The sequence below is a fragment of the Scomber scombrus genome, chromosome 4 (assembly GCF_963691925.1).
Source record: "Scomber scombrus chromosome 4, fScoSco1.1, whole genome shotgun sequence".
Lineage (NCBI taxonomy): Eukaryota > Metazoa > Chordata > Actinopteri > Scombriformes > Scombridae > Scomber > Scomber scombrus.
In genome coordinates, this window is record NC_084973.1 from 17,847,800 (window position 1) to 17,859,350 (window position 11,551).

The 11,551-nt window shown below is 35.8% G+C and overlaps 1 protein-coding gene across 1 annotated transcript; it reads right to left on the reverse strand.

Annotated features, from left to right (window-relative positions):
* Window positions 1-714: 714 nt before the first annotated feature.
* On the reverse strand, window positions 715-2,813 carry si:dkey-251i10.2 (uncharacterized protein LOC562682 homolog). Its single transcript, XM_062417861.1, has 5 exons — window positions 2,621-2,813; window positions 1,748-1,860; window positions 1,386-1,498; window positions 914-978; window positions 715-824 (listed from the first exon to the last, which is right to left on the reverse strand). The coding sequence occupies exons 1-5, from the start codon at window positions 2,811-2,813 to the stop codon at window positions 715-717; spliced, it is 594 nt and encodes a 197-aa protein (XP_062273845.1).
* Window positions 2,814-11,551: the final 8,738 nt, after the last annotated feature.

Below are 11,551 nucleotides of genomic sequence, written 5' to 3' on the forward strand. Positions count from 1 at the left end.
TCTCTCTCTCTCTCTCTCTCTCTCTCTCTCTCTCTCTCTCTATTTCTGAAATAAAAGGAAAACAATTAAGTTGATGTGTTTTTATCCTGAGAATTGGTGGATTAACATGATCATCAGAGACAGAGATTCAATATGAGAAGAATCAGTGTTTGGTGAAAAACAATTCAGTAACAGAGCAAGCATAATTAATTGACAATCAACAACTTCCACGGATTATGCGTGTAAACTATGTAAAATGTGAGAGTAGGACAGTATCATTGTGCTGCCGTAAAGTATTACATATCACTACACCACTGCAACTCATGGAGATGACAAGCCATTGTTTCCGAGAAACTTTTAATCTATTTCACAGACATTGCTGAAATGCTTCAAATGGCAAATGTGCCCCAGTTTTTCCCTTTGCTGATGTCCACGTGTTTTGTGACGTATTAACTTCAGCAGAGGAGAACAGACACCATAAAAGCTGTGGTTTTATAGCATAGTACATTCTCAACTCTGGTATGATAATAATTTATGTATATCTGTGAAGCCTAAGAATCACATTGTGTTCTATGTATCCAGGAGCTCAAACATTTCTGGGCTCTATGTTTAGACCAAATAATTAAAATTCATGATGAATACGACACAAGATCATTTGCTTACTAAATGTATAATTCAGAAAGACTTTTTTAATAGACAGTCACAGCCAAACAGACTGCAGAAAATATTTTCTTTTCACATTGCGTGCACTTGCAACATCAGAAAACATATCACAAAAACAAGCAGAGGTTTTTCAACAGACAATCCAGCGCTTGCACCAGTAGCCAGACCGAGACCTTTTTTCCCTACAGGAACAGAAGATTAGGACAAATAATCACAAACATTTCTCTCTCTAAACTTATTTTATATTCACCCTTTAGAAAGGTTTACCTACCTCTGGTCAAAGTGCTGGATCTCACATTGACCCAGAAGACTGTGCGTTGCTGGGCTACCGTGGCCCTGGAAAACCACAGAGTTATAGTGCTATAGTGATGGTTTATGTTTAGATACCTGTGCTTCAATGAAATAACATAATATTTAGTATCTAGAGAATTCCACTTCTCCCCTCTTCAGGGTCAAATTAGAGGAAAAACATTATTTCTACGATACTGTATCCTGTCTAAAGTTGCACTGAATAAACTAAGTAAAAGTCAGAAAAACAGGAAATGTACATGTTGAATCATTGGAATGTCGACTTGAGCGTTCATAAAAAAAACTTGATATTACAGTAATTGCCATGAAAATAGATAGTTAATATAATATATAATATATTAATAATTAATATAATAATATTATTAATAATATAATATTGGTTGTAAGTGGATGTATGTTTTTGTGATGGTAAAAAGTTGTTTTGCTTTACATACATGAAGTAGACAGAGCCTGGGCTAGGATTGGGTGGTATCCAGCTGTATACAGTGGTGTTGTCCTTTAGGTTGGTGTTAGCATGAGTAATAGCCCCTTGTGGATTCCCTGCACACTGTGAACATAAAATATATACTTTTAATATCAAAATGTTTATGATTTGACTTGTACTTAATGCTCACTCTTGCTTGCTTTGATGACTTTAGCAGTCAACAATGTCTCAGTACATACTCAGCAATGACCACAGTTATTTGATCTGTTAAACATTTTGCCTATTTGTAGCTGTTTGAGAGTTTAGGTCTTCAACACGCCCATCACATCCTCTCCTGGCATCTTAACTGTTGATCATGGCTTTGAGACGTACCTCAAGGAACCTTGTGTCTGGAGGAGGGAGTTTCCAGCTCCCAAGAGCATTAGCGCTGATGCCTGTCCGAGCTTCCAGCAGCACACCTCTGTATGCTGGTCCAATGATAGTCACTATACAGGAAAACACAAGGAAAAAGCAGCTGTATACTAAAGAGTTTTAATTTTGACTTGTTAAGAATTGGACCCAAGTGTAATTATCTAAAATATGATACCTGCTTTACAAAAATAAGAACAATTTAAGCCTACATACAATACTTTTTTCCCCCATTTAATCTTCTTTTATCCTCTTCACTCACTACACAGGAATTATTTCATCATATTTCATTTGTTTCATATTGTTTCATCACTGGTGAAAAAAATTGATACCAGTGTAAATAAACGCCAGTTATCAACCGAGCACATACACACACACACACACACACACACACACACACACACACACACACACACACACACACACACACACACACATACAAGCTTGTCAACTTCATCTTCAAGAATTGACTTGAAGATGACAGTCAAAGCTTTAAATTTTGAGTGAGTTTTGTTCGTACAAAAGTGAAAATCTCGTATTACTAGCCCTCCAACCAGTATGAAACTCAGTTCAGATGAAAGACAAAAAGGTTATTATCCACAAAGATGCATATAGATGAGAATTCAATTGTAAAAATAACCTCATAAAAATTATAAAACATATTTTTTGAACAAAAATGTAAAAAAAAAAGTCCTTGTTTATTAATCCATCCTTTAACATTACTACTGTGTTAGGGACATGTTTCTGTATACTGGTTTATTAAGAAATTGTAAAGATTGGTGTTTTGTTTATGTTTCATCTAAAAGTAGCTATTTACTGTCATATAATTCATCTTACCTGTAATGGGCTCTCCTGGCTGAAATGTCCCCATGTTGGTGAATAGAGTGTAGGGTGCTGGTGAAGGCTGTGGCAGCACCCCAGCATGACGAGGCATCATATCCTCACAGGCACCGGTGGGAGCTCCAGAGGGATAGCCACTAACAAAACAGAGCATTTGAAGCATAATGAAAGCAAGAAACAACGGCTCCATCAGGAATGAATGAAAACAAAGCTAATGCACAGCAGAAATATCCAAATAGTGTTATCTAACCTGTATACAATACACAGACCTGAATCAAGAGATGGACTTTTAAAAAGTGTTGCTGAGTCACAAAACCAGAACATTTTAATTTTACTCCAACAATCCCTTTGTCAACCATGAACGGTGCTTTTTACATGAATTATCTTGTGATTTCTTCGAAAGTATATGTAAGTGATATTCACGCATTTCAGCACAGAACAAATGTCAATTTTCTCCAGCAAAACAAAATATTTGGAATAGTTATTTTGTTGTGTCAAAGTAATTGTGGGAAGTTAGAAAACACTCTCCATGAAAATCACATGATAACAACTTTAGTTTTGTCCTTACACAAGCCATTAAACAGCACTACAGTACATGTAAAGCATACTTTTATGACATCTGAAATTCCTTTGTATTTCTTTACACGACAGTCCAAAAAATATTACTAATGGATATTTCTGTAAATGATTATTCATGACTTTAGTTTGCCCATATATCATGGGAAAACATTGTAAACTTGATTGTACAGTGTAACACTTCTCTTCTTGATGCTGGATGCTGTGGAATCAGGAAATACATGTTAAATTTGATCTATTAAGCCTTAATTAACCAGGTTTGTCCCACTGAATTCAAAGAACTCTTTTGCAAGGGACATCTGGCCAAGAAAAGCAGCAACACAGTTTCAACAATAAATTTAATTAAAGCACATAGGTTTGAGTAATATTACAATTATCAGATAAAACATTTGCACACAGACAGCTTGACTGCATACTTCTCACCATAGTTTTAAAATCAATCAGGGATACTATGTTTTGAAGTTTAAGATCAGTTTGTGAATTGATCCATGCAATAGGTGCAGACAATCTAAAAGCTTGCTTTCCTATTTCAGTTTGGACATTGGGAACAACAAATAAATTGCAAAATGTCCTGAGAACAAAAAAAAAAAAGATAAGTGGAAATGTTGTCAAGATTGGCCTTTTAAATAAAAACATACCAATGACTGAGGCAGTGTGCACATAAAGCAGGCCAATTCACTTGTAAGTGTGCAGACAAATTAAAGGAAAAACTGATGTGATTGATTGATTTTACAGTCTCTGAACTCTACTAAAGGGATGAACACCATTCTTCCAAAAGATATTCCCTCAGTTTTGATGTTGGTGGAGGACAGCACTGTCTAACACTTTGGTCCAAAATCTCCCTTAGGTGTTCAGCTGGGTTGAGATCTGGTGACCGTGAAGGCCATAGCATATGATTCACATAATTTGCATGCTCATCAAACCATTCAGTGACCCGTTGTGCCTTGTGAATGGGGGCATTGTCATCCTGGACGAGACCGCTCCCATCAGGATAGAAATGTTTCATCATAGGAAAAGTAAACCCAAACCATGCCAGCAAAAAGCCCCTCACAGCATAACAGAGTCAGCGATACCCATCACTACAGGGGTCAAGCATTCAGAAGATGTATTGATTTTTCCTTTAATTTGTCACCAATCTATAACACACAATGGTGAGTAAGAGATCCACAGTTTGTAATGAATCTCAGAACCCCATGATACACCTTATCCAGCATGTGAAGACAGTGAGCAGAGTCACTCTGCATGCTGCAGTTAATCCTTCAAAACCTAAGGACAGAACCAAACCTTACATCAACTTAGTATGTGTTCAACCTTCCTGAGCCACACAAAAGTGAAATTAATCCAGCAGCTACTTACAGTAAGAAGCTATAGTATATGTAAGACTTTTTTTTTTTTTTTGCACTACTCAATCTTTAGTGTAGGAATTAAGGAATTATTTTTCCTCAAGGAAACAGGCATATGCATATCCTTCTGTACTTGCCAAACACAGAAGGATATACCACTGTCATGATAAAATGTGTATAACTAGAGCATCCATCAGTTGGTCTCCCAGAATCTCAAAACCTGTGAGCACTTTTGTGATCATCAAATATCTCCCTAAAATCCTCAAAACCAGTTTTCCCTATATTTAGCAACTTTTGAAATAAACGATTTAAGTATGCACCTTAGTTACAGGTGCATACTTAAACTGAACCAACAGGAGCTCAGAGAGAAATTTGCATCATGTGCTCATGTCCAAACCTCCAGTTTGAGCCTGCACTGATTCCTGATCATGTTAACATATACATCCCTAAGCAGGCTGGGGAACTATTAACCTGTTCACATCAGGTGTTAAATAGTAAATTGGGCTACTGCAATGCCATTTCTACTGGACTACAAATTGAAAAATTACAACTCATTCAAAATTTTGCTGCTAGACTTTTAAGTAAGAGTGAGCATATTACTCCAGTTTTAGCTACGCCTCATTGGCTCCCAGTATCTTTTAGAATAGATTTTACGGTTCTTCTACTTGTTTTTAAAGCTCTAAATGGTTTGGGACCGGCTTACACTATGCAGACACTCTGTTGTTTTACAATCCTTCACAAGCTCTCAGATCGTCTACTGCTGGGTTTTTAAATATAGAGCATTTTTAGACGACAGCTGACAACGTATTAATTTAATCAGTCTTCATTGTCATTTCAATTTATTTATACTCATTTTAGCAAATTGTCTAATTTTATTCCTTATTTGTTTATTTGCTTTTTGATGGAATTTGAGCTACATCGCTTGTATGAAAGGTGCTCTATACATAAAATGTATTCATATTAATATTAAAATTAATATAATTTCTTCCCGAAAAAATGTTTTTGTTTTGTTTTACAATATTGTGCAGAACAATGAGCACAAACTAAAATGCATTAAAATAACTAACTTCAAGCAAATATTTTGAATAGTATGTGATTGGGTTATTATAGCAGATATTGTTATTAAAACATAATTCATGGTTGTGCCATGTCAAATGTTTTCAAGTACCCATAGCAGTTTCAGTCAGACTCAACCTGAAAATCTATAGCAAAAGCATCTGAGTGAATAAAAAAGAACACCCAGTGTATCAACAACAGCAAGTGGTACAGTTGCACCAGGAGTAAAACACTTTACAGTATGCAGTAAATGTGAGCATAAGGCCTATAAATAAACCTTCACATCAATGCCTTCAAGCCTAAATTACATTTTATATGTCCGCGTAGGTGTATGACACATTTCTGTGGGCTTTGCTTTGTTGATTCACAAAACTGGATGGCGATGTTGTGTATTCACGCAGATGTGGTATTAGTGATATGAGGAGAAACTTTTGTGTCTAGCATTTCTGAAGAGAAGAAGATTACTGACCTTTTTAACAGGTGCTTCATGTTGTTTTCGCCATCATCTTTTGGAGAATACAAGTGACATGAACAGACCCTAAGCAATTTCTGTCATCAGTAAGGTGAACTTGTTTGACCCACAGGACCCAGATTTGAAAATAGGTTTCTTTTTCTACTTTGTTTATTTCGTTTTCAAAATAGCCTGGGTTTAGTTATGTTTCTAAAAAGATATATATATAGCATAGTTTAATTAGAAATCACGAGATCATGATGGGCTAGTTGATACATAACAACATGAGTCATTGTGCGGTGCCAGACCTTGTTAATTCATGTTACCAATATGAATAATGGCAGTTAAAATATAATTTCACTGTCTTAAACATGTCCTGAGTCTCTGATTAAGTAAGTCTCAGAAAGGGTTTTCAGGCCCCTGTGCTGAAATCTTTGTATGCTTTGTGGATTAGTCTCTTATTTGGGAGTCACAGTTGATTGTGTTTTCATGTGTCCTTAAAACATGTGTAATCTCTTGTTTCAAAAAAAAAAAAAAGAAAAAAAAAGAAAAAGGATTTGTTGGCTAACAAAATAAGGAAAAATTAATTACAGATAAATGGGGTGGATCTTTCTTTTATTCTTCTATTTTAAATGCCTTTTACCTTTTGATTAATATCACATAAAATGCTCACAGACAAAAGAGAAAATCCAACATTTTCATACTGCCTCTCTGGTGATTTAATGTATTATTCATTATTTAAAAGTCCAACTGGTTTGAACTTGACGCTAAGAGGCAGAGGCAGACTGTGCTTTTAACCTAAACACAGCCAGGCATCTCGCTCCTGCAGGTAATCCACTTACCTGAGAATACCTTATCCTATGACATGTTCTCTGTAGCACTCGCCTTTTCAATTTACATTCCTCTGTGATGATGGATTGTACTCTTTCATCATTTATCAAGAGATTTTAAAAAGTCTTTGAAGAGGCATTGCATCCTTTACATCAGACTGTGACAGTAGAGTCTAATATTCTTATCCTTTTTACGCAGACTGACTTCTTACCATATTGAATGATAATGTATTGTTCCATTTGATTACTGAATCATTGATGGGGCACATACTAACTAATTCATCTCTCATGCACTATTAGAGTACACTGGTTTTGAAGCAGAGTGTTCTCTTTTCCATATCTTGCAGTTGACATCTCTACTGAAAAGGAGAGGATAAATTAAAGGCCATATTATATTTAAAAAATATAAACTTATACACAGATCCTTCACCTGTTCCATTTGTATCTTTGATTGTACGAAGTAAGTTAGGCAAAATCAGTGGATGCTATCAAACTAATATAAGTCCCTATTTGGCAGAACTAAATAGTGTCGTCTTCAAAAAAGAGTATGTTTTTTTTCCATTTCAGTAACCTGGAGAACACAAATCCGACAGAACATCACCTTGTTTGGTAGCACAGTTCCGAAAAGCTGATGTGAGCATAGACTGAAAAAATAAGTTAAGCTCTTCCCGAAATTAGCACAAATGTCACATGACCTTTCCCTCATTCTCCTTGATTTAAAACTTGGGACACATGAGAAAGTCTTTGATTGCAAAATGTTTGCAAAAACTCTGTACAGATCTTTCTGTGTTTATCCTTGTATCACACATTTATGTTTCATAACTGTATTTAATAAACTGAATTGAAATGCATTAAAAGGGGTACTTAAAATATTATGTGACACTAATAAGAAGCTTTAGCCACCCAAATGAGTCAAATCAAGTAGGTATCTTTCAACGTTTCAGTGTTTTTAGTGCAAAAGTCTCTCTTTTTGTCACTATACTTGTCTGAGGAAACACAAACTTTGATGGTATATTATAGAAACACAGAAAGGTCAGTGGATTTCATTCATTATCACATATGGCCATGCTTTTGTTTTAAAGCTGCATGCAGCACAGTAATTTAGGTTAATAGACCCTTTTCAGTAGAAACAGGAGCTGCCTCAGGGTGAGGTTATTGTGTTCTCAGTGTACAGTATGTAATATGATTTGCTACCGTATTCAAGTCAATATTAATGTTCTGAATGAGACAATGGATAAGAGTTAAATAACTGTTTTGATGACTCCATTAATAATAATAAAAGAACATACAATATGAGTCGATCAAATTAAGTTATTATACTCAGTTGTTATCTGGAGTAAATTTTAAATAGCAGATTGAAGGCAGATTTGTCAGGTTACCTTTAACCTCGAAGTGTGATAAGATGTGGATGACCTCAATTTGACTAAACGGTTTAAGATGAATGAAACAGCAAGAGTTGATCAGTTGACACTGCTCTCAGTTCATTTGAAGCTCCAGAGTTTGATGTTTCAGGAATAATTCTGCGCACGAATGTGATGCTGGTAGTATTGAGCACACAGCAGGAGGGAAATGAGAACAAAACTGTTTGTGTGTATATGTTCACGTGATACGTGACAGCAGGAACAGAACAATAGAAGGAAATTCAATACAATATTCCACTGAGTGACACTGTGTCACCAATTTAAGGTGACATCTGAGCTCCAGTAACATCAAATGAGATACCAAGACTTGGTCAGGTTGCTCAAGCTGCATGAAGGGGAAACTAAATATAGTTATACATTAGCTAGCTATTATGAGCTTGCGTTTCAAGAATTTTAATCAGTGACATGATTACATTAATATGATTGAGCTGTGTGATGAATATAACCAAGAAAATGCCCTTTTAAAAAAATTAAAAATACAAAATCTGAATTCGACCAAGTCAAGTTAGATTGCCAATATGCATTTAGACAGGCAAAAAGTATTGCAGTAATCATTTTTAGATGTAACTGAAAATAGAAGAAGTTGTATTGAATGCTGATAGTAATCAAGAGGAGTTAAAAAAAGAACATAAGTCAACAGATTTTCCCAAGTGCAACACGTTTTTCTGCTTTTACTAATACATAAGGTGTGTGAAATACAGATTAAATACATTTTATGTCTGCCAACTATTATTGTTGTGAAATACTTGGTGGCTGGTTGTATTGAATTGTATTGCAGCTGACAAAAATACATCAAACTGCCCTATTTTCAAAGCACAATGGAAAAATACTGTAGCCACAAGGATGGTTCTGAAATGTAATGTCAACTTGTAGCCATGGCCATGATTGAAAAGCTCATCAGAAAGGGCAATAATGACAGGATTTACAAAGAAGCACAACAAAAGTAAAATTACAGGAATCCAATGTGACTCCAGAACATTGTGTTCCAGTGTGCTCATGTATCAAAATGACAAAATGGGTACTGCTGTCAATGCCTTTCCAACCCAATGGCCTTTCTAGCCCTAATGACAAAGTTAAAGCAGCTAGAACTACTTAATGAGTTTAGGGGAAGATCGTCTTCACGGTTGAAAGAAACTTATAATAATAATAATCATTGCTTAATTGCAGAAGAATCATTCCTCCCTCATTTTTTTATGATGGCTTGCTTCTATCATAAAAAATGTTTTTGTTGTTTTTCCTTCCAGTATTCTGTCATTGTGCCTCCGTCTCCTCCTCTCCACAGTGACAAAAGTCACCTGTGCCCAGTGCGCAGCCGGTTAATACCTGCCCTTCAAAGGTATTATTTATAGACGCAGTTAGCGTCAAAAATAATACCTTCAGGTTTGGTAAACCACAATGCGCGTGCTAAATAACATATTTGCATTTTCTCCTCCCTGTATTGTGTGCACTGGGGTTGAAACGCCCCATATTACATATTCATTATGGCAAACGTACTAAATGGACAGCGCGTACTATCTTGCACAGTTGAAAGACGCAAACCTCAGTGCGCTGCGGTAGTAGATCAGCTTGCACATTTTTTGCGGGTGATGTCAAGTTTGCACACGTTTCTACACACGCAAACCTTTAGTAAATCAGGCCCATAGTGTATTGAATAGAAAACGCAGTGAGCATTTCTTTTATGTCGATTTAGAAAAAAGAAATTGGTGGCAGATTTTTGTATTTTTTTGTTTTGCAATTGTGACTTCAAGCCAAATAATGACACATGGATACACTTACGTAGGACCATAAATTGCTCACTTTCATTTTCAGGGGTTTATTACAGAGGATATTAAGAAGTATGTTTTAAGGTGCCCTCACTCAGCCATGCTGGTTCCTGCTTGCTCGGCACATCCAAGTCAGTCTTTGCAAACATTTTGTATCATTTGCCCATATATTAACTGAAGGGAGAGAGAGAAGCAAGCGTAGACCTAAACTTCAGACTCTGAAGCAATATGCTGACATCACAGATGCTACATCAACTTTTCTTCTACGGTCTATGGTCACCAGCTATTACACAAACGTGTTTCATCAGATGCATACAGTCAATATTTGCTACATTTTGTACTGTTGATGATTAACCCATCTCATTCACTCGTGTCCATTCACATCCCACAGTCACATGGTTTACAGATGCATATCATTTGCAATTATTTTCGAATTTGACACACTTACTGAAAACACCACAGGTGATCACTGACAGTCTTTCATTCTTTTGAAATAAATTAAAGATGTAAACTCATGTAATAAGTGATGATTTATTTCTGGATTTGTTCTGAATTCAAACTTTGAATCCCTTCATGGACTAATCATCTAATTGTGACATTGTTGTCAGAGTAACAACAACAAAGATAACCAAAGATAATTTATTAAATATTATCTTTGGATGTAACATTCGCAGAATATCCCTTTAAAAGTAAAGCTTCGGCATGGAAAGCAATGAACTGACAAATATGAGAAATTGTTATTTAGAAGCTACAAAGAAACTTAAAGGCTAAAGTTCAATGTATTATGGCCTGTGTCAAATTATACATCTCCAGGACTTTTGACTGCTTCACCATGTAAGCATCTGACTTTCATGTGACTAGTGACTCAAAAACTAGCAACCTTTAAAAAAAAAAAAACTGACATCAATCAGTCTACAGACTGATAACCACTTCACAAACAAGAATACAAATGCCACAACAACAAAAACAGAATAGAAATCCTCTAGGGCCCAAAACCAAAATCCTCTACAAAGACGTTTATCTCTGCTAGCTGCTCTAGGTCAGGTTCATGGAAAACTTGTGGTGACGCTTGATCCCTTGCATCACTTGGTTCTTTCAGCAATCAAATAAGGATTTACAGTAGAAAAAATAAAGATAAGATTGGAATCATCCCATGAGAAAATGTCCTTCAAAAGGTTTTTCAAAGACCTTCATTACCCATAACACTAAGCTTTATTTCTCTCTTTTCACAGAGTACTTGTGCTTTGTACAATCCTCTGGTGAACTCTGGTCATTTTTGCTGTTGCCATGGGCCAAAACTGTTTTCCAGAGCAATTTATCAAGTTGCTACTGTTGAAATAAATATGACAACTTGGCAGGGGAACATTGGTTTGAAAACTTTGCACACAGGAGCCACTTAAACAAAAACGTTCTTGTTACTCAAAGTAACAATGATGTTAGTCTTTTTCCAGTTTGAGCTTATACAGTACATGTCAGCTCTGAAATGGT